The sequence below is a fragment of the Aquila chrysaetos genome, chromosome 11, assembly GCF_900496995.4.
Source record: "Aquila chrysaetos chrysaetos chromosome 11, bAquChr1.4, whole genome shotgun sequence".
NCBI lineage: Eukaryota > Metazoa > Chordata > Aves > Accipitriformes > Accipitridae > Aquila > Aquila chrysaetos.
This window is the reverse complement of record NC_044014.1, coordinates 43,175,449-43,195,227: the sequence shown is the minus strand read 5'-3', so window position 1 is coordinate 43,195,227 and position 19,779 is coordinate 43,175,449. Positions and strand designations below refer to the sequence as shown.

The window sequence follows — 19,779 nt, the reverse complement described above, 5'->3', positions numbered from 1 at the left end:
CACCGGTTGCGTAACGGTCAAAACGACAGATTTCGTTCAAGCTTGATTAGGGAAGCGAGAGCAGGTGCGGAGCACAGCAGCGAGCAGAGCTGTTTCCGTGATACGCTCTCAAATTTGGAAATAACTCAGAAAAATCCCCTCGCTGTATCCCACTCGGTCGCTTCTGCATGGTTCCCGAATTCCTTACCCCCTTCCTTCGGTTTTGGGGTATCTCGTGCTGGCGGTAGCTGAGACGGGGACAAGGTGGGCAGAGCATGGAGCACCGAGAGCAAATTTGGAGAAACCCGGTTGCGCTTTTCGTAGTGTCGTGTAAATTTACACGTGAACCACTTTAGCATCCTAAATTTAAATTCCAACGCGCGGAGTCTCATCTTGAATAGTTCTGTGTTAATTAACGGTAACTGGTAATTGTTTCTAGGATGAAAACGGCACGTGCGGGTGAGCGAAGAGACGGCTAGCGCCGTCCCGCTGCAAAAGCGGGACCCCCTGAGCTGGGATGCGGCCGAGCACAAATTCGCCCTGTCTCAAAAATAAATCGGAAACCAAATCGGTGCCGTTTTAGCACGCAAAACTTGGGGGGAAACTGGTAGAAAGGGGTGGGAAGCCGCAGAGGTGCCGCTGCCCCTTTAAGGCTCATTTTGTGAGGGGGAGGGGGTTCGATACAAGACTTTATTTGAATATTTATGAACCGATGATCTGGAGGGGAGAGAGACGGAAAAGAGCTGCCGGGCGGAGAAGCCGGCATGTGGGGTGTCCCCTCACCACCACCGAGCCAGGCCTCGGAGCCCGGCCGGCAGCGAGCGCGCTGAGGCCGAAGATGGGAGGAAGGTGTTCGAGCCCTCTGAGCGGGAGACAGCGCAGGTATCTGAGAGGTGAGAAAGGACTTTGGCTGTCTCCGTTGCTTTTTTTTGGGGGGGGGAAATACAGATTCTGTTCGCAGCGAGTCGTGGCAGGGCTCTCTTGGCAGTGTCAGCCCTCCTTCCGCACCGCAAGGCTGCCAGCACTGGGTCGGTGCTCGCTGAGCTCACGTTTGGGCTTGGTGAGATGTGAGATCTGATTTAGCCGTTGGTTTTAAGGCGTTAGTTGGACAAAAACCAGCGGAGCGGGCGAAAGGAGTCTCCGAGCCCTCGTCTCTGGTACCTTCCTCTTCGGATGGCTCTCGGAGAGAGGGTTGGGAAGCGCCTCGTCCTTAGAGCGTCGGCTCGCTGCACTCCCTGCCTCCTCCGGTGTCTTGAGCGACGCGTTTCTCTGGGCCGTAAGACGCCTCTGGAGCTTCAGACTGCGGCTTTGTTGTCCAATTCTTTCAAGCCTACAGGGCGTGACATTTCAGTAACTCTGCTGTCGATGAATTTGCTCTCTTGTTTCCATCTTCCCAGCTGGCGGAAGAAGCGTTTGGAGAAGCAGTGGCACATAAGAAGCCTTTTTAAGTTTTGATTAGCGTCGGACCCTCTGACATTTCAGATCCTTTTTTGACCAGGCGCCTTCCTGGGCTACGCTGGCCGCATTCCCAGGGTGACAAAGCGCCCGCGGTTTGGGAGTGGGGTCCAGCGACAAGTGCAGGAAAGGAAAGAGCCGTAACTCTTTATTTCCTGAAATACGGAGAGGTTGCTTCATGCCTCAGCGCTCGCCTTCCACTGCTGTCCTTAGAGGAGAGTAAAAAAAATGTTAACTAAAAGGAGCGAGCAGCCTCCTCTGGCAGGAGGGTGCCCCCCAAAACGGGCTCTGTCCTTGCTGTGCCCCCAGGTCGCGCAGACGCCACGATGAAGAACTTCGTGCCCTATTACCGGAGGCAGCTGGCGACTGCCCTTCTGAGACGGGTCTCGGGGGAGCTGGACCCCCAAGGGAAACCGGCCCCGCAGCTCCTGCCGAGAGAGGTAAAAGGCTCCGCGAGGAACACGAACCTGCTGAAGTCCATCTTGTCTCAGAGGTGCCTGGGAAGACGCAGCTGCTGTTCCCCATCTCGTTGCAGCTTCATCGTGTAGTTGAACGCTACGCAGAACAGCGACCTGTTGCTAGGGAAAACTTTTATCTTTTGTGGCTTAGAAGTAAATATTTAGGAGCGTGTTTTAAGAGAGACGAGAAGGTGGGATCGACAGCCGAGGGTCTAGCTCACAAATCGGTGCCAAAGACCGTCGAAGCCCTTACAGCAGCACCACGGTTTTGTCACAGAGAGTGACGACCTGGTTTTTTAGCTTTTCACCACCACTAGATGTCCGTGTCCCGCTGCCTCTCGCTATTATTTTTGCAACCCTGGTAGCAAAAGGTCTGGCTGGGGCCAGCTCGTATGCGCCGGGCGATGGGTCTGTCTCCCCGCAGCGCTGACGCTTTGCACCTTTTCCAGCTCTTCTCTCGTGTGTCCTCAGCTCCGGGGGCCGCCCGACGCCGCTCTGCACGAGGGATTGCTCTCCCAGTATGACGGCGATTCCCGCAGCTGGCAGGAGAATTACTTCATTCTGCTTGGAGATTTTACCCTGCGGTGGTTCGAAAGCGAAGAGGTAAACGTGCTCCCGCAGCTACTGCTGCAGAGGTCGTAAAATGGAGGATTTTTTGTGGCCAAACCTCGTGAAAACCTCATCCCTTGCAGGCAGAGGCGAAGGTGGGCACGGGACCGTGCAGATACCCCTGCCCAGCTGCTTGTGTAAAAGCCTGCCGCTTCCCACCCGCATGGCTGAACAACGGTTCTCTTTGCACGGAGAATCCTTCCACAAATACATTCCATTTGCTTTAAAATTCACCCTGGATCACCGCGTTGCGTTGGATCCTTCTGTTGTTTTAATTGTCGGTACCTCTTTCGCATGAAGGAGGTACTGAGTTCTGAAGCTGGCGTAAGCGAAGCCACGAGAAACAAACCTGCTCACCGTCGCCAGCTGCTCCGCTGTCAGTGTGAACAATTAAATCACCGCCCGCAAACCCTCGCTGAGGACTCGCCCTTTGATTTCTTTTCCAGGCCCTGAGGAAAGGCTGCGAGCCCAGAGGCTCGACCGCTCTCTCCGGCTACCTGCTGCTGTCTTCACCGAGCGAATACGCCGAATCGCTCGGCGATCTGTGCCAAGGACTCGCAGGTAATTCTGTGACGCGTCGACGGTTAAGAAATAGGTTGTGGCTGGGGTAGGAGCAGAGTCCGGTTCGGCACCTCGGAGCGTGACGGAGGAGGATGAGGTGAACGCACGAGGCAGGTTCTATGTCCGGCCGAGAGACCCTGCGCCAACAGACACCTGAGAAACTTCCTTACGTGTAGGCAGAGCCATAACACTTGGGGCTAAACTTTCGGTGTTGCCCAGACTTGGCGCTTTTGAGATCTCCTGCAGCTGAATCTGTTGTTTTCCTTGTTTCTCCGCATCCTCTGGCATTCTCCCCCGGCAGACAGCTGTGCTCGGGGCTGCCGGCAGCCTGCACGGCTTGACTCGGCCAGCTGGAAAGCGAAAATCTGAAACCCGAGTGGCACGAAACCAGAAGCAGCTGCACAGAAACTTTGCCAGTGACTGAAATTCATTTCAGACGGTTTTCTCTGTTCAGCTCTTCAGCGTGCAGCCCTCTGGCTTTTATTAGAGAGCTGCCTACTATAAAAGAGTTTATATCTGGTTGCGAACACTTGTAAATTACCGTTGTTGTTTTAAAGTACAGATGGCACCATTTAAAATAAAAAACGTAATGGAATTGGGATCTTTCCAGTCTGCTGCAGATACTGGTTAAAAAGGAGGCGAGCTTTTACCAATCTGCTCTTGGAACAAAACATTCATACTCCTCCCCTGTGAACGGTTCTTGCTGTTTACCACGCTGCGCCAAAACTCCTGTTAGTTGCGTCTATTAACGCTAAAAAAAGGAAAAGCTCGGCAAAGGCCGCGCCAGCTGATCCCGTCCCTTTGGCGTTTCCCCGGCTTGACGGCCGACGTCTGGCGGGGCATGATCCCCCTCGTTTTCTAACGAGCGGCTGAGACGCGGCGGGGCCTTGGGTCGTTCTTGAAGGACGGCGTTCTATTTTATCCGTAAACTGGTATTCCTGCATGAAAATACGAACGGCAGCCTTACCGCTAGGGAAGCTTGCAAGAGTTTACAGAGATTTAATTCAAAATTGTTGCAGCGCCAGCGTACATTGCGCTCCTTCCTCTCTCCTTCCTCCCCGAGGTGGCAGCCCCTTCGCCGACCCGCCAGGAGAGTTTCTGTTTTTCCTCTACCATCCCTTCCGGAGGCATTTCTGCTTCTGCGCAGACTCGGCGGAATCGCGACGGATCTGGAAGGCCGCTCTTCGGGATGGCATTCGTTACCGCAGCACGGGTGAGGCTGCCGAAGCGGGTGGGTGCCGCCTAACGAAGCGGCGAGGTCCGAGAGCGTGAGCTCTCCACCCTGGGGATCTTTTCACGGAGCGGGCAGCGCGAGTCGAGTCTCGCCACGTTTGTGCCCGGAGGGCGAGCGCCGCTTGCGGCCTTTATTCTCGCTCGGAATAGTTTTTAGCCACTGCGTTCCCGCGGTTTGGTGGGAATTGCTCTGAGTGTCCTCGATTAAACATCGCCGGGACTAACCCATCCTTTGTCCTCAGAACTACAGAGGAGGGATTCTCTGGAAGCGGAGGCGTTCCTCGAGGCTGTGCGGTTTTACAGGCAAGAGAGAGGCCGCTACGGGGCAGGGGATCTTCTCCTGGGGCCGGAACCTGAGGTCGGTAAAGCGTTCCGAGACCGGAGCTTTTCCAGCGAGGTTGTTGCTCCGAGGTGGTTTCAGCCTCTCGTTTTGGGTTTTAGATCCTCGGAAACGTGCTGATGGAGGATTTGCTGCCGGTGCTGCGCTCTCAGGTGCTCCCGAGCATCAGAGGGTCAGAAAGGAGGCGGCGGCAGCTGTGGCTCCAGGTGAATGCCCGGGGTGTCGCTTGCACCCCAAAGTCGGGGCTGTGCTGACGCTGGCACATGCGGTGATGACCGGCGTGCTCGGAGGGAGAGCGGAGCATCGTGTGTAAACTTCTCAAATAAAGAACAATTGGGACAAAAAAGGCCCGTTCCAGGGCTGCTTCCCACGGAAGCGCTGGAGTGAAAAACGGGGAGCATTGCGGCGTGTGAGCGGTGTGGCTGGTTCCACGTATCGGCAGCGAGGGGATGGTTGTAATGGAGAGGGACGAAGTAATTACTTGATATTTGGGTTGGGTGAAACGAAGCGGGATGAGTCAAGGAATTTCAGGAGCGTGACACGGATGGGAGGTGGGTTTTTGTTCAGTGGTGAGCCCAGTAACGGTAACGTTCCCAAAAGTTGTGCCTCTTACCTCTCCTTTGTTCATTCTTTCTCTGGTTCACCCGCTCCTCATCGGCCGCCCAGTTTCTCCAGGAGGTTTACGCCCTGATCCTCAGCGAAATCGCCAGCGAATTCGAAGGTTTTCAGAAGGAGAAAGAAAAACTACAGACGGAGCTGGAGAAGAAAATTCGCCCTGACCTGGATCAGATGCTGACTCTGAAGGATCAGATAGCCAGCAAACTCCAAGGTTGGGCAAACGGGGGGAAACGTCGGGATAAAAGGCAAAAACACAGGTTCAAAAATAAAAAAGACCTGGACAAATCCGTGAAATTCGTCCGCCTCTAGTTGCAGGCCTTAGTTTGTGAAGTGCTGGCTTGGATAGCGTCGGTTTGGGAACCGCCGACCAACAGCTACGGCGAATTTGGGTGTAATAAAGAGGGGCTGTGGGTGGGAGATCTCAGGTGGCGTTTTCTACCCGAACCTGAGCCCCGCCGGTGTGACTGCGCCTCGCGGAGCGCAGCACGGCGTGGAATGCGGCGCGGCGTGGAGCACGGTCCGGTCCGTCGGGCGACCCACAGCTTTCGCTCTCGGCAGCTGCGGTGCAGAGCCCGGCGGAGTCGTGCTGCGGCCGGAGCGTGGAACCTCACCTGGAGTGCGTGATGGAGGAACTCATGCGTCCCGTCAGCTCGGGAGTCGAGGCGGTTCGCTCGCTCTTTGCCCAGAGGGTTGATGAGATGATCGGACTCGTCCGGAGCTCTCCCGTCGCGGTCCTGCAGAAAGAGGTAACGCGGGAACGGGACGGCAAAGGCGGCTGCTCTCTTCCAGCCCCGCCGCTGCCGTTGTGGGCGCGGGACCGAGTCCTGAGGCGTCGTCATCGTCGCAGTGCGGCAGCTCGTTTGAATCGGTGTCGAATCCCGGCAGGAGGGTTCTCACGGGGTTGAGCTTTATTGAGCGTCAGGTCTCTCGGCCGCTGGGGAGATGTCGGAGGACGCTGTTGGGCTCACGCTCTTTCCCTGAGCACGTGCCGGTGGTCCGTGCTCCGGAGAGGGAACGGAGAGCGGGAATACCGAGCCGGGGATCCCAACAACCCCGGGGAGCAAACGCGGGGATGCCGCGCGCCGCCCGAGTGACGCGTCGCTGCTCTGACGTAGCTTCTGGCGCTGGGGAGAACGTCGTGGCAGCCCCAAGTCATGCACCTGTGCTACGAGGAGGCCGACCTGTATCGAGAAAGCCTGCGAGGGCTGGAGGAGCGGTTCGGCTTCCGCGGCGTGACGAGCCTGGTCCTCGGCGCGCAGAACCTCATGCAGCAGGTAGGTGCTGACGCTCAGAGTGGCGGGGGGGTCCGACGCCGGCCGGGGGCTCTGGCTCCGGCCTCAGCCGCTCGCTTCCCCGCCTCGCGTTCCGTTTCTCCTTGGGCTGCTCCAAAGGCACGAAGCAAAAATCTGCAAATATTTTCTTAGTTTAAAAAAGAAAAACAAACCCCAACGAGTTGGCTAACCAAGGAGGAAGGGATTCGCAATGGGGCTGGGGGGGGCGAGATGTGGAGCAAAATCCTGGGTCCCGCAAGCCCGGTATCAGCTCAGCGAGGTGTTTTTGGTTTTTTAATCTTGCAGCTGATGGAGAATGCCACCCACACCTTCCTGCAGCTCTCGCAGCAGCACCTCGGCCAGGCGGCCGGCCGGCGCCGGCTCACCCAAATGCTGGAGAAAGTCAAAGAGCGGGTGCTGAAGGTGAGGCGGGGGTCCCTCTCGATGGGTTTATTTTAGGTGGAGTTTGTTTTTTTTTTTTTTTTTTCTGTTGAACCCCCACCCCGCTTCGCTGCATTTCCTCGCATTTCTGCGTTGCTCTCACGCCGCAGACGTGAGGTTGTTGCGAAGGGACCGATCCTCTTTTTGAATTGAATTGCAGAAGTTTGACTACGACAGCAGCTCCGTCCGGAAGCGGTTCGCTCAGGAGTGGCTGGTCCGGATTTTTCTTCCTTTTCTACTGAAGCATTTGGAGTCCGGGTGTAAGCTGGTACGGTCGTGCCTGCGACAGGCTGGGGGGGGGGGGGGGGGGAACGGGCTCAAACAAGCGGGTTTTAGTTCAGCAAGAAAAAGCGACTCCTTCCCTCAGCGTCCTGGCGCTGAGGAACCGTCTCTCCGCAGAAAAGAGCTTTTAATTCAAGCCGCCACGGCGCAGGCTGCCAAACCGCAGCTCTCTCCTAGACGGCATCCCGAAAATCTCCTCCAAACGGACACAACTCATGTTCTGTTCCGTGCCGCCGTGGGTGTGACTGTCCTTTAGCTGTTTCCCAGAACAGAACATTCTCCTTTATTTTATTCCCTTTTTTTTTTTTTTTTTTTTTTTTTACATCTTCCCATTCGCTGTGCCGGAACGCTGGCTGGAGCGATTCCCTCCGTAGCGAGTCCCAGGGGTGTTTTTGGAGGTGAAGGGCGCCCTGCCATGGGGAAGAGGGGCTCCTCTGGGATCCGAGGGCGCTGCTGTAGACCCTGGCCTTGCCCTGCCCGATTTTTTTTGGGGGAGGCTTACCCAATTCCCATCAATTCTTCCCATCCTGGCTGTTGGTTTCACGGCTCGCTGGGAACACAAACGGTGACGCTGCCCCGCTCTTCCCTCCCCCACCGCGTAGGAGCTGCCGCAGTACGAGAGCTTCGTGTTCGCCGACTTCAGTGGCATCATTAACCTGGAAAATATTTACGAAGAAACAGTCCTGGCCGTGCTGCTGCGGGCTGTCGGCAGAGGTGAGGGGGGGCTGCGTTGCCCAGGGAAAATATTTCCCCCGTCAAAATATTTCCAGTCGCCAAATCGTTGCTACTGCTTTTCTGTACCCGGCTGAGATTCGGAGTGGGGGGTTGGGGTTTTTTTTTTGGTTTTTTTAAGCCGTTAGACGGTGATTTCCATGTTTGTACATTCAAGTTTCTTTCCAGCTGTTGCCCTTGGTCCGTTCCAGAATCCCAAGGCTGAATTATTTTCTTCCTGCCAGTTTTTTTTCCCTCCCCCCCTCGCTGGCTGGAACCTCTAAACCTCCCGCTGGCCAAAGCCGAGGCGGGGGGGGGGGGGGGGGTGGAAAATCATCTCATTTTACAGGCGTGATGTCATGGGAGGGCTGCGTGTTCATCGCCGCCTCATACAGCGTCGAACAGGGGAGCTGTTATGGGCAGTGAGCGAGTGGGGAACGGGAAAGAGGAGGGGGGGGACGGGCGAGAAGGGGACTTCACCCGGTTGTAAAACTGTCGACGGTTTTCCATCGGCCAAGCGTGGAACCGGGGTGAAAACAGGCTGAGATGGGTCCGTGTGGTTCACCTGAAAGTCGGATTTTGAGAATTTTACTTGAAAACTTGCGAGTAGGATTTTGAAGAGAAAATACCTAAAAGTAGCATTTTGAAGGTGAAAATACTTGACATTTTGAAGGTGAAATACTTGAAAGTAACATTTTGAAGGTGAAGTACCTGAAAGTAGCATTTTGAAGGTGAAAGTACTTGAAAGTGACATTTTGAAGGTTAAGTTTAGCGCTGAGGATGACTCCCGTTCCCTCTTCCAGCGCTGGCCGAGGCCTCGTGCCGTAACAGACACAACCTCTACGCCGATGGCTTCTCCCTGCCGCAGAGCACCGAGGAGCTGCTCTACGAGGAGATGGGCTGAGGACCCAGCGTCGCCGCCGTACCGGCCGTGACCCCCCCCCCTCACTGGTTGTGACCCCCCTCCCCTCCCCAGATGGGGGTCAGCGGGGCCGTGTCCCACTGCGGGGGCCGGCGGGTGACTCCGAACCCCTTTGGCCCCACTGGGAGCGGGTCGTGTCCAGTGAAAAACTGAGTGATTGGAAATGGCCGACGTGTGCGGAGCGTGCTGGGGGGGGGAAACAAAGCTGTGGGGCTTCACAAAGGGTAGGGGGGAGAGAGAGATGGGGCAGAAGCGGGGGGAGATGGGGGCAGGGGAAAGAGGTGTGGGGCAGAGGAGGGCGCGATGGGGCAGGGGGGAGCTGGAATGGAGGAGATGGGGCAGAGGAGAGGGAGGTGGGGGAGAAGGACAGATGTGGGGGAGTGGAGGGAGAGGGAGATGGGGCGGGGGGGGCAGAGATGTGGGGCAGAAGGGGGAGACATGGGGCAGAGGAGGGGGAGATGGGGCGGGAGGCGGAGGCCTCGCCGCGGGGTGGCGCGCCAGAAGGGGGCGTGGCGCGCCAGAAGGGGGCGTGGCGCGCCAGAAGGGGGCGTGCCCTCCTTCCCGCCGGCGGCGGGGAGGGGGCGTGGCGCGGCGGCGGCGGGGGCGGAGCCTGGCGGGGCGGGGCGGGGGCTGCCCAGGATGGCGGCGGGGCGGCCGTTCCCTCCGCGGCTGCTGCTGCCGCTGCTGGCGCTGGCGGCGGGACCGGGACCGGGACCGGGCCCGTTCCACGTCCACGGGTATTTCCCCGAGGAACGGTGGAATCCCGAATCGGGCCTGAGACCCCCCCGGGTGACGATCGCGTTGCTGGCGAGGAACGCGGCCCACGCCCTGCCGGCCGCGCTGGGAGCGCTGGAGAGGCTGCGGCACCCCAAGGAGCGGACGGCGCTCTGGTGGGCGAGACACGCGTGGGGGGGGGGGGGGGGTCGGGTGTTTTTTGGGGGGGGAGGCCGGGAGACTGATGGTGGCGGCGGGGGGGGTGTGTGTGTGTCGTGTGCGGTTGTCCGCGCAGGGGTGGCGGTGGATCACAGCGTGGATAACACGACGGCCGTGCTGCGGGAGTGGGCTGGGGGGGGTGCGGGGGCTCTACCACCGCGTGGAGTGGCGGCCCATGGAGGAGCCGAGGTGAGGGGGGGGGGGGACCGGGAGGGACGGGGGGGGGACCGGGAAGGTGGCCACGGGGGAGCCCTGTGGGCTGCGGGAGTCTGGGTTTGGGGGGGGGGGCCCTGTGGGTGCCTAAGTTTTGTGGGGGGGGTGTCCCCGTGGGCTGTGGGTGCCCAAGTTTTGGGGGGGGTGTCCCTGTGGGTTGTAGGTACCCAGGTTTGGGGGGGGGGTGTCCCTGTGGATTGTGGGTGTCCAGTTTTGGGGGGGGGGGGTGTTCCTATGGGTTGTAGCTGCCCAAGTTTGAGGAGGGGTGTCCCTGTGGGTACCCGGGTTTGGGGGGGTCCCCTGTGGGCTGTGGGTGCCCAAGTTTCATGGGGGGGCTCCCATAGGTTGTGGGTGTCCAGCTTTGAGGGAGTCCCTGTGGGTTGTAGGTGCCCAAGTTTGGGGGGGGTCCCTGTGGGTCCCCAAGTTTGGGGGGTCCCCAGGTTTGGGGGGGTCCCCATGGGCTGTGGGTGTCCAGCTTTCGGGGGGTCCCTATGGGTTGTAAGTGCCCAAGTTTGGGGTGGGGTCCCTGTGGGTGCCCAAGTTTGGGGGGGGTGCCTGTGGTGGGTGCCTAAGTTTGGGGGATCCCTGTGGGCTGTGGGTGTCCAGTTTTGGGGGGGGGGGTTCCTGTGGGTTGTAGGTGCCCAAGTTTGGGGGGGGGGGGGGCTCCTATGGGTGCCCAGATTTGGGGGGGGAGGTCTCTGTGGACTGTGGGTGTCCAGTTTTGGGGGGGCCCCTAGGGGTTGTAAGTGCCCAGGTTTGGGGGGGGGGGGGTGTCCATGTGGGTGCCCAAGTTTGAGACAGGGTGTCCCCCTGGGTTGTGGGTGCCCAAGTTTTGGGGGGGGGGTGTGGGTGCCCAGGTTTGAGGGGAGCCCCATGGGCTGTGACTGCCCAAGTTCGGGGGGGGGGGGGGGTGTCCCCTCTGGGTGCCGGGTCTCAGGGGGTCCCCGTGGAGCGGGTGGGTGGGTGCAGGGGCTGGGGGGGGTCTCTCAGGGCAGGAGGGCAGCGCGGACCCCCCCCCTCCCCCAGGTGGTACCCCGACGAGGAGGGCCCCAAGCACTGGTCCCCCTCCCGCTACGAGCACGTGATGAAACTGCGTCAGGCGGCGCTGGAGTCCGCCCGCGCCAACTGGGGCCGACTACCTGCTGGTAAGGGGGTCCCGGGGCCGGGGGCGGGGGGGGCCACAGCTCCACGGCGCCGGTTTCGGGGGCTGACGGCGCCGGTCGGGCGTCTCGGTGCCGTCGGGCAGTTCCTGGACGCCGACAACGTCCTGATCAACCCCGACACCCTGGGGCTGCTGATGGCGGAGAACAAGACGGTGGTGGCTCCCATGTTGGACTCGCGCGCCGCCTACTCCAACTTCTGGTGCGGGATGACGGCGCAGGTGAGGGCCGGGTCCTCCGGGTGCTCTGGGTGCCGGGTTCTCCAGGTTCTCTGGGTGCTGGGTTCTCTGGGCACTGCATACCTTGGGTGCTGGGTCCTCTGGGTGCTGGGTTCTCCAGGTCCCCTGGGTGCCGGGTTCTCCAGGTTCTCTGGGTGCTGAGTCCCCTGGGTGCCAGGTTCTCCAGGTCCTCTGGGTTCTCCAGGTCCTCTGGGTGCTGGGTTCTCTGGGCACTGCGTCCCTTGGGTGCCACGTCCCTTGGGTGCCATGTCCCTTGGGCACTGGGTGCTGCATCTCCTGGGCACTGGATCCCCTGGGTGCCAGGTTCTCTGGGTGCCGGGTTCTCCACGTCCTCTGGGTGCTGGGTTCTCTGGGCACTGCATACCTTGGGTGCCAGGTCCCCTGGGTGCTGGGTCCCCTGGGTGCTGGGTCCTCTGGGTGCTGGGTTTTCCAGGTCCCCTGGGTGCTGGGTCCTCTGGGTGCTGGGTTCCCCAGGTCCCCTGGGTGCTGGGTCCTCTGGGTGCTGGATTCTCCAGGTCCTTTGGGTTCCAGGTTCCCTGGGCACTGCTTCCCTTGGGTGCCACGTTCTCTGGGTGCTCCACATCCCCTGGGTGGCACGTCCACGGGGTGCCGCGTCCTCCCATCCTGCCGCTCCCCGGGGCCGAGCCGAGCCCCCAGGCGGTTCCTGCCTCCTCCAGGGTTACTACAGGCGGACGCCGGCCTACCTGCCGATCCGGAAGCGTGAGCGCCGAGGCTGCTTCGCAGTGCCCATGGTGCACTCCACCTTCCTGGTGGACCTGCGGAAGGAGGCCTCGCGGGCGCTCGCCTTCTACCCGCCCCACCCCGACTACACCTGGGCCTTTGATGACATCATTGTCTTTGCCTTCTCCTGCCGGCAGGCGGGTGAGGAGCCGGGGGGGGGCTGGCGTTGGCCTTGGCTTTGGGCTGGTGTTGGCTTTGGGCTGGCGTTGCCTTTGGGTTGGCATTGGCCTTGGCTTTGGGTTGGCGTTGGCGTTGGCTTTGGGCTGGCGTTGGCTTTGGGTTGGCATTGGCGTTGGCTTTGGGTTGATGTTGGCTTTGGGTTGGCCTTGGCCTTGGCTTTAGGCTGGTGTTGGCTTTGGGCTGGCTTTGGCTTTGGGTTGGCGTTGACGTTGGCTTTGAGCTGGCATTGGCTTTGGGCTGGTGCTGGCTTTGGCTTTGGGTTGGCCTTGGCTTTGGCTTGGCGTTGGCCTTGGCTTTGGGCTGGCGTTGGCTTTGGCTTAACTTTGACTCTGGCCCGGCTTAATTTCAGAAGTCCAGATGTTCGTCTGTAACCGGGAGGTGTACGGGTTCCTGCCGGTGCCGCTGCGGTCGCACAGCACCTTGCGGGACGAGGCGGAGAGCTTCCTGCACGTCCAGCTGGAGATCATGGGTGAGCAGCGAGGGCCGGGCCCCGCTCCCAGTGCCTCCGTGCCCGGATCCGGTGGTTTATCCCAACTTGGCTCCGGCCGTGGCCCACCCTGGCTCCCGGGAGGCTCCGGCAGGAGCTGTGCGAGCCGGGTTTCTCCCTCCTTTCCCCCCCCTCAGTGAAGCACCCGCCGGCGGAGCCATCCCCACACGTCTGGGTCCCCCCCAAGGTCCCCGACAAGATGGGCTTCGATGAGGTGAGCGCCGCGCCCCAGCTGAGGCTGCCTGTGCTGCCGGGTGGGATTTGGGGGATCCCCCCCCCCTTCTCTTCTGGTTTTTGGGGGTCATCGTTCCCCTCCCTTCAGGATTTTGGGGGATTCCCCCCACCTTTCTGGATTTTGGGTGGTTCCTCCCTCTCTTCTGGCTTTGGGTCCTGTGTCGTTCCCCGCATCGTCTGGATTTTGGGGTGGTTTTTTTCCTCTTCTCTGAATTTGGAGTATTTTCCTTCCTTTTCAGGTTTTCATGATTAACCTGCAGCGGCGGGCGGACCGCCGGGAGCGGATGCTGCGGACGCTCTACGAGCAGGAGATCGCCTGCAAGCTGGTGGAGGCGGTGGACGGCAAGTGAGTCCAAAAATCCCGGAGGGTCCGGGAAGGCGGCGAAACGGTGCCAGGTCGACCGTGGAGCCGCTCTCCTGGCCGGGGTGGGGCGGTTGGGATTTTCCTTCGGGATCGAGCCCATTGGTTTGCAGAGCCATGAACAGCTCCGAGGTGGAAGCGCTGGGCATTCGGATGCTGCCGGGGTACAAGGACCCCTACCACGGGCGGCCGCTCACCAAGGGGGAGCTGGGCTGCTTCCTCAGCCACTACCGCGTCTGGCAGGAGGTGAGGGGCTGCCGGGGGGGCTGGAACGGACGTGGTCTGGGGTGGGGGGGCCTGATCCCAATGGGAAGGAGGGGGTTGAGATCCTAATCCTGATGGGAAGGCGGCAGATGAGGCCTTAGTCCTGGCAGGAGCAAAGGGGGCCAAGTCCCTTATCCTGATGGTAAGGAGATGGACAAATCCCTAATTGCGATTGTAACGAAGTGGATAAATCCGTAATCCCGATGGGAATGAGTCCCTGTTAGCAAGGAAAGGGAGAAATTCCTAATCCTGATGGTAACAAAGGGGATGAATCCCTAATCCCAACAACAAGGAAAGGGAGAAATCCCTAATCCCACTGGGAAGGAAGGGGATGAGTCCCTAATTGCAATATCAATGAAAGAGATGAGTCCCTAATCCCAACAGTAAGAAAGGGGACAAATCTGTAATCCTGATGGGAAGGGAGGGGACAAGTCCTGAATCCTGTGGGGAAAGACAGGGACAAGTCCCTAATTCCATCAGGAAGGAAGGGGCCGAGTCCCTAATCCTGACGGCAGTGAAGAAGACAGGTCCTTAGTCCTAACAGTAATGATGGGGATGAGTCCCTAATCCTGAGAGGAATGATGGGGATGAGTCCCTAATCCCAATTTCAAAGAAGGGGATGAGTCCCTAATCCCGAAGTGAAGGACTGGGACTAATCCCAAGGGGAAGGACGGGGACAAGTCCCTGATCCGGAGGGGACAACAGGCCTGGCCCGCTGTCACGCGTCGGGAGAAGGTGTCGGAGGTGGCTGGTGCCGACGCTGCTCCTGCCGGGCACCGCGTCGGCCCCGGAGCCGCTCCCGTCCCTCCGGCCTCGCGGGAGAACCGGGAGGATTTCCCTTTTCCGTTAAATCCCAGATCGTGGCGAGGGGGCTGGAGAAGTCGGTGGTGTTCGAGGACGACCTGCGCTTCGAGATCTTCTTCAAGCGACGCCTGATGAACCTGATGCACGACCTGGAGGCGGCCGGGCTGACCTGGGACCTCATGTGAGCCTCGTCGCTAATTACCCCGGACCGGGAACCGACTCGTCGCCGTTAACGAAGGCGCCGTCTCTCCCGCAGTTACATCGGAAGGAAGCGGATGCAGGTGGAACGTCCGGAGAAATCGGTGCCGCGGGTGAGGAACCTGGTGGAAGCGGATTATTCCTACTGGACTTTGGGTTACGTCCTTTCGCTGCGCGGCGCTCGCAAGCTGCTGGCGGCCGAGCCGCTGGGCAAGATGTTGCCCGTCGACGAGTTCCTGCCCGTCATGTTCGACAAACACCCGCTGTGAGTCCGGCGGGGACGGGGGGGTGGGACGGAATCGGATGCCCGGGTCGGGGGGGAGAGCGTCCGTGTGCCGCCGGGGATGGAGGGGTTTCCCTGCGGAGCCCGTTTTTTGTCCCTTTGGGGATGTTGCTCTTGTCCCCGGGGATCCGTTTCCCCCTCGGAGGGGGCTCTTGTCCCTCGGGAGATGCTTTTCTTGTCCCTTCGGCTCTGTTTCCCCTTGGAGACAGTTTCATGTCCTGTGGGAGATGGTTTCACGTCCCTTTGGATCCATTTCCCCCTCAGCGCCAGTTCCTCGTCCCTTGGGAACCACTCTTCGTGTCCCTCAGGATCCATTCTCCCTTGGGAGCCATTTTCCGTGTCCTCTCGGGGCTGTTTCCCTGCGGTGACAGTCCCTTGGGAACCCGTTTCTTGTCCCGTGGGAGCTGTTTTCCTCAGATCTGTTTCCCTCAGAGCATTTTCCATGTCCCTTCAGCTCCGTTTCCCCTTGGAGACAGTTTTGTGTCCTGTGGGAGATGGTTTCACGTCCCTTTGGATCCATTTCCCCCTCGGAGCCGGTTCCTCGTCCCTTGGGAACCACTTTTCTCATCCCCTTGGCTCCATTTCCCCTCGGAGACAGTTTCTTGTTCCTTTGGATCCATTTCCCTGGGAGCCAAGTCCTTGTCCCTTTGGAGAAGCTTCCCTTGGAGACACTTTTTCTGTCCCTCGGGATCCATTCCCCCTTGGAGGCCATTTCTTGTCCCTCGGGAGCCATTTTCCATGTCCCCTCGGGGCTGTCTCCCCGTGGTGACAGTTCCTTGTCTCTTTCGAACCAGTTTCTTGTCCCTTGGGAGCTGTTTTCCTCAGATCTGTTTCCCTCAGAGCATTTTTCTTGTCCCTTCAGCTCCATTTCCCCTCGGAGTCAGCTTTGTGTCCTGTGAGAGATGGTTTCACGTCCCTTTGGATCCATTTCCCCGGAGCCGGTTCCTTGTCCCTTGGGAACCACTTTTCTTGTCCCCTTGGCTCCGTTTCCCCTTGGAGACAGTTTCTTGTCCCTTGGGATCCATTTTCCCTTGGTGACAGTTCCTTGTCCCTTGGGAGCAGTTTCCCTCGGAGTGTTTTTCTTGTCCCTTCAGCTCCGTTTCCCCTCGGAGACAAGTTTCGTGTTCTGTGGGAGATGGTTTCACGTCCCTTTGGATTCATTTCCCCCCCTGGGATCCAGTTCCTCCTCCCTTGGGAACCACTTTTCTTGTCTCTCAGGATCCGGTTTCTTGTCCCTTTGCCGTCGCTTCCCTCGTCGCCATTTTCTCATCGTCCCAAATCCCTATGGCATCCCGGGACCTCCCCTCCCTGTTCCTCAGGACTGTTTCTCTTTCAAAAAAATCCCTTTGCATTCTGCCGGGAAAAACCCTTTTCCTGGGTGTTTTTTTTTTTTTTTTTTTTTCCCCCCACCCCTGACCTTTCCTCTCTCCTCCCTGCCAGCACTGACTACACCAAACATTTTACCAAGCGGGATTTGGTGGCGTTTTCGGCAGAGCCGCTGCTGGTGTTTCCCACCCACTACACGGGGGAGGAGGGTTACGTCAGCGACACCGAGACGTCGGTGGTGTGGGACGACGAAGCCACCCTCACCGACTGGGACCGCGCCAAATCCCAGAAGATGAAGGAGCAGCAGGAGCTGCGGCGGGAGGCCCAGAATTCCGACGTGCTCCAGTCCCCCCTCGACAGCGCCGCGCGGGACGAGCTATGACCCGGCGCGGGGGGTGGGGGGGGGGGGGGGGGCGGGGGCATGGATATCGCTTTTAAATTCTATTTTTATTTTTATTTCTCGGTTTGGAGAGTGATGGAAGCGGCCATCCTCCCCCCCCCCCCCCCCCCGCCTCCCCACTACGGGGAGGAACCAGTTATCATCGCCTGTGGCCCCCCCCCCCCCCCGGCTCAGTCACAGTGTCGTCCTGTGTGTGTCGTCCCCGTCCCCCCCCCCCATAAAGGTCCTGGCAGGGGGGTTGTGGTCCCTTGAGGTCCTGGCAGCTCCCACAGGGCTGTGGGTGAGGGAAACCGAGGCAGGGACCATGCTGTCAGCCCCCCCCGCCCCGCCGGGGACAAGAGCAGCAGGGATTGTCCCCCTGAGGGAACGGTTCCCCCCCCCCCGGAAAAACAGAGGCACAGCCAGGATACTGCGGCCGTGCGAGGGGAGTCCTCGTGCGAGCTGGGGTGGGGGGGGGGGGTTCCCCGTGCGAGGTGGGTGTCCCCTCGTGCGAGGCGGGGGGGGGGGGGCGTGCGTGTGGACGGCGGTACCCGGGGTCAGAGCTCGTCGTGGTCCTCGTGCGAGGGGGGCGTGCGACACGCCGCGGGCGTCACCAGCTCCATCAGGTACTCGCAGCGGCTGGGCTCCGTGGTGGCCGTCACCGCCGTCTCCGTCCCGCAGGACAGCTTCACCTGCGCTGGGGCTCAGTGGGGGGCCAGGGATGCCCCCCCGCCTTGGGGACACGGGGCACCCCCGGGGATGGGGGAACGCAGGGACAGGAACAGCCCAGGAGGCTGGGGACACCCCAGGGGACCCCAAGGGGACAGGGACCCCACCCCAGGGGACCTGGGGCACCCCAAAGGGACAGAGACACCCCCAGGGGACGAGGACACCCCCTCGGGGGCTGGGGGAACACGGGGCACCCAGGGACAAGGACACGCCAGGAGGTTGGGGACACCCCAAGGGGACATGGGGCACCCTTGGGAATGGGGAACCCCCCCCCAGGGGGGCTGGGGACATCCGGGGGGGGACAGGGGATGTGGGGACACCCTGGGGGACATGGGGACAGCCTCACCGTGGTGGCCCGGTTGGGGCCCTGCCAGCAGCCCGTCCCGTGCTCGTACTTCATGGCGCTGAAGCGATCGTGCTCGGGGCCGGCCCAGGCGCCCCATGTCCTGGGGTGGGGGGGGACACACGGACACGGGGGGACACGTGAAGGGGGGGACGGGGGCCACCGCCAGGGTCCCTGGGGGTCCCCGAGGGTCCCCTTACCCCAGGTTGGTCTCGGCGCCGCCGTGTTTGGGTTTCTGGGAGACGCGTTTGAAGGGGCAGAGGCGGTAGATGTACCTGGGGACAGGGGGGGGCACGGTGATGGGGGGGGACATGGAGAGGGCACGGGGGGGACCCCAACTCCCCCATGTCCCCCAGAACCGCCCCCCCACATTCCCCATACCTGGCTTCCCCCGTGTCCCCTGTACCCAGCCCCGGTGTCCCCATAGCCAGTCCCCAGTGCCCCCCAGCACCCCCACATCCCCAGAGACCCCCCTCCGTGTCCCCAGACCTGGTCCCCCATAACCCCCCCCAACTCCCCTCTCCCCAACCCCCCCGATGTCCCTTCTGTGTCCCCCCAACCCCTCCCCAGCTTGCCCCCCCCCAGCTGTCCCCCATACCCAGCCCTCCGTGACCCCCCCGTTCCCTATAACCCCACCAGTCCCTCTCTCCTGTCCCCTGTAACCCCCCTCAAGACCCCCCCATCCCCCTGATGTCCCCCCTACCTGGCTCCCCAACATCTCCCCCCAGCACCCCCCCATGTCCCCCAGCCACCCCTTACTCGCTGGTGCCCAGCTCGTAGCACTGGTTGTACAGGTAGGAGAACTCGCCCTGGGGGCCGAAGTCGAAGGCCAGCTCCTGTTCCAGGGCCCTGCCGGGATGGGGGGGGTCATGGGGGGGGGGGACGACGACAGAGACACCCCCCAGACCCCCCCCCCAGACCCCACTCCCACCCCCCTCAGCCCTGGGGGAAACTGAGGCACATGGCACAAAAGGAGACACACTGGTATTCAAGGTACTACCCCCCCACCCTGAGGGTTTTTTTGCAGTATTCCCTCCCCAGGAGGGTTTTTGGGGTGTCCCCCCCACCCAAATGGGAGGGGACAGAGGTTTTTGGGGTGTTGTCCCCCCCAAAGGGGGGCTCGGGGGGGGTTCCAGGCCCCCACCCTACCTGATAGACTCCTCAGCCTCCTTGAGGGCTCGTTCAGCCTCTTCAAGCTCCTCGCGGGCCTGCTGGGCAGCTGGCGGGGCACGGAGGGGTTGTGGGGGGCCCCCCCAGACAGGGAGGTGGCCCCCCAAACAGGGAGCAGCCCCGGACCCCCACCAGGGGGGGCAGAGAGGGGTCGGACCCCCACCAGGGGGGGCAGAGAGGCGTCAGCCCCCCCCCAGCAACACAGAGACACCCCCCCCTTCCTCCCAGCATTCATACCCCCCCAGCCCCCCCCAAACCCTATCATTCCCCCCAAGAAACCCCCTTTCCCCCACAGACCCCCCCCCAGATACACCCTGACCCCCCCCCTGAGACCCCCAGACCTCCCAGGGACCCCCTAAGCCCCCCAGGACCCCCGTACCATCAATCAGGGCCTGAGTGGCAGCATCGAAGGGAGGTGCCGGGGGGGGGCTCCTCAGGACCCTTCTCCTCAGGGTGCTGCGGGGGGGGCACCTGGGGGGACAGTGGGGTCAGGAGGGGGGGCCCCAACCCCCCCCATAGCAGGGTGGGGGGGGGCCCCAGCTGCACCCTGTGGCCCCCCCCACCTTCAGCTCTTCCTCGGGGCCTTCACCGTCGTCTTCTTCCTCCTCTTCTTCAGCCTCTTCTTCCTCCTCCTCCTCCTCCTCAGGGGGAGTCTCCTCCAGGGGGGGCTCGGGGGGGGGGGGGGGGGGGCTCAGCTTGGCCCTGCACATGGTGGTGGGGGGGGGGGGGGGTGGATCAGGCTCTGTCCCTCACCCCCGTGCCTCAGTTTCCCCATACCAACTTCACATAGCACCTACCCAAACATGGGAGGCAGCAAGGCTTCCCGCCCCCCTCAAAAAAAACCCTGGAGCCCCC

General features: G+C 61.0%; 3 protein-coding genes across 4 annotated transcripts; 2 read left to right on the top strand and 1 right to left on the bottom strand.

The window, feature by feature from the left end:
- Nucleotides 1–683: 683 nt before the first annotated feature.
- On the top strand, nt 684–9,048 carry NIBAN3 (niban apoptosis regulator 3). Of its 2 annotated transcripts, none has more exons than XR_003925844.2 (14): nt 684–872; nt 1,744–1,874; nt 2,364–2,495; nt 2,948–3,062; nt 4,126–4,275; nt 4,538–4,653; nt 4,737–4,841; nt 5,302–5,464; nt 5,812–5,999; nt 6,369–6,527; nt 6,831–6,947; nt 7,126–7,233; nt 7,333–7,645; nt 7,850–7,961. XR_003925844.2 is itself a non-coding variant. In XM_030031362.2 (14 exons), the coding sequence occupies exons 1-14, from the start codon at nt 692–694 to the stop codon at nt 8,860–8,862; spliced, it is 1,878 nt and encodes a 625-aa protein (XP_029887222.1). In that variant the 5' UTR covers nt 684–691; the 3' UTR covers nt 8,863–9,048. The 2 variants fall into 2 exon arrangements, 1 of the variants encoding a protein (XP_029887222.1); XM_030031362.2 differs by lacking the exon at nt 7,333–7,645 and adding an exon at nt 8,762–9,048.
- Nucleotides 9,049–9,505: 457 nt separating this feature from the next.
- On the top strand, nt 9,506–16,720 carry COLGALT1 (collagen beta(1-O)galactosyltransferase 1). The gene is given in 14 exon segments (XM_030031367.2): nt 9,506–9,769; nt 9,890–9,942; nt 9,944–10,002; nt 11,053–11,155; nt 11,157–11,171; nt 11,273–11,407; nt 12,103–12,307; nt 12,696–12,815; nt 12,971–13,047; nt 13,307–13,413; nt 13,542–13,674; nt 14,550–14,677; nt 14,753–14,959; nt 16,418–16,720. Coding segments are annotated over 14 exon segments (1,860 nt in total). The 5' UTR covers nt 9,506–9,519; the 3' UTR covers nt 16,686–16,720.
- Nucleotides 16,721–16,860: 140 nt separating this feature from the next.
- Nucleotides 16,861–19,729, bottom strand: PRKCSH (protein kinase C substrate 80K-H). The gene is made up of 7 exons (XM_030029667.2): nt 19,722–19,729; nt 19,304–19,395; nt 18,904–18,973; nt 18,514–18,603; nt 17,955–18,029; nt 17,758–17,857; nt 16,861–17,374 (listed from the first exon to the last, which is right to left on the bottom strand). Exons 1-7 carry the CDS (start codon nt 19,727–19,729, stop codon nt 17,240–17,242), a joined length of 570 nt encoding a protein of 189 aa, XP_029885527.1. The 3' UTR covers nt 16,861–17,239.
- Nucleotides 19,730–19,779: the final 50 nt, after the last annotated feature.